General features: G+C 52.6%; 1 protein-coding gene across 1 annotated transcript; it reads left to right on the top strand.

Annotated features, from left to right (window-relative positions):
• Window positions 1-549, top strand: JCM6883_005344 (uncharacterized protein; the record flags this gene model as incomplete). Its single annotated transcript, XM_076635746.1, has 1 exon — window positions 1-549. A coding segment is annotated over one exon (549 nt), but the record flags the coding sequence as incomplete, so codon positions are not given.
• Between the last annotated feature and the right edge of the window lie 649 nt (window positions 550-1,198).

Here is a 1,198-nt window from a genome sequence, read left to right as displayed (position 1 = left end):
TCTGACTCTGCCGACTCTGACGACTCTCAACCTCTCGATGACGCCTCGCTCTCTTCCTCTCCCGACGACTCGCAATCCTACTCTCCCGAGGACTATTCGGATCAAGGACTCGATCCCTCCGACCTCGGCGCCCTACAAGATCAAGGTTATTACCCTGCCGTCGAAGGAGGAGGAGAAGGAGTCGATTACACCCCTGAAGAAGCTGGAGGCTACTACCAACCTCAAGAAATTCCCTATTACGGAGGAGGAGGCTATTACCCCGAATCGACTGGAGGAGGAGGAGGTTATTTCCCTCAATCCTCTGCCGCTTCTCCCGACAACTCTGCTGGATATCCTTCTACCGCTCCCGGTCCCGTCGATTATTCGCCTCAAGGAGCGTACGGGCCTCAAGACTCGTCGTCGTCGGTCGTTCCTCAAGACTCGTCCTCGGTCGTTCCTGCCGACTCGGGAGCTGACGCTGGCGGATCGTCGGACGCTGGCACCTCGAACCTCGCCGCCGTCATTGCTGACAGCTTGAGTGGAATCAACTCGAACGGCTCGTCTCAGTAAATTCAGAATTTTGTTTTTCTTACTTCTGTGTCCCCCTCGTTTCTTGTCTTCTCTCTCTTGTTCTCTCTTCTTGTGGCTGCAACTCTGGAGTGTTCTAGTCCTGCTCGCACCCACTGGCAACGAATCGAGAGCGAGAAAAACGAGCGAGCCGAGTCAGCCGAGCCGGAAGAAAACGAAAAGCTTATCGAATCGGTTCACTTTCCTGTGCGCGCGAGAACCAATGACAGACAAATCGCAAGAGAGACGGATGAAGCCCTGAGAAACGTAGAGCACACTACTCGATCATCACGAAACGAAACACTCATCGATTCCGCAACCCAGACTTACTGTTTCGCGAACGCAAACTCCCTTCCCTCCCTAAACTTTCTCGCCAAACTTGCTGCAGTGGGGTACTAGACTACTCTCTCATGCTCAGGCCCTCAATATACACGCTCGAGAGGTCCAGGTTCTCGAGCTAAAGCGTTTCATCAGTTCGTGAGTTTTCGAGTTCATTTTTGTATCCCTGTGGATCGATAAAGGCCCAGAGATATATGATAGATCTCTCAGAATGATGCACCTTGTCATCACTCCGTCGCGACGAATCGAGGGAGAGAGACGAGAAAGAAAAGCAACACGAGTCGATTGAGCTCGAACAACAGCTCGAACAACA

Source organism: Sporobolomyces salmoneus, assembly GCF_050403485.1.
Source record: "Sporobolomyces salmoneus JCM6883 DNA, S_salmoneus_JCM6883_v1_ctg205, whole genome shotgun sequence".
Taxonomy (NCBI): domain Eukaryota; kingdom Fungi; phylum Basidiomycota; class Microbotryomycetes; order Sporidiobolales; family Sporidiobolaceae; genus Sporobolomyces; species Sporobolomyces salmoneus.
This window is presented reverse-complemented; position numbering and strand designations above follow the sequence as displayed.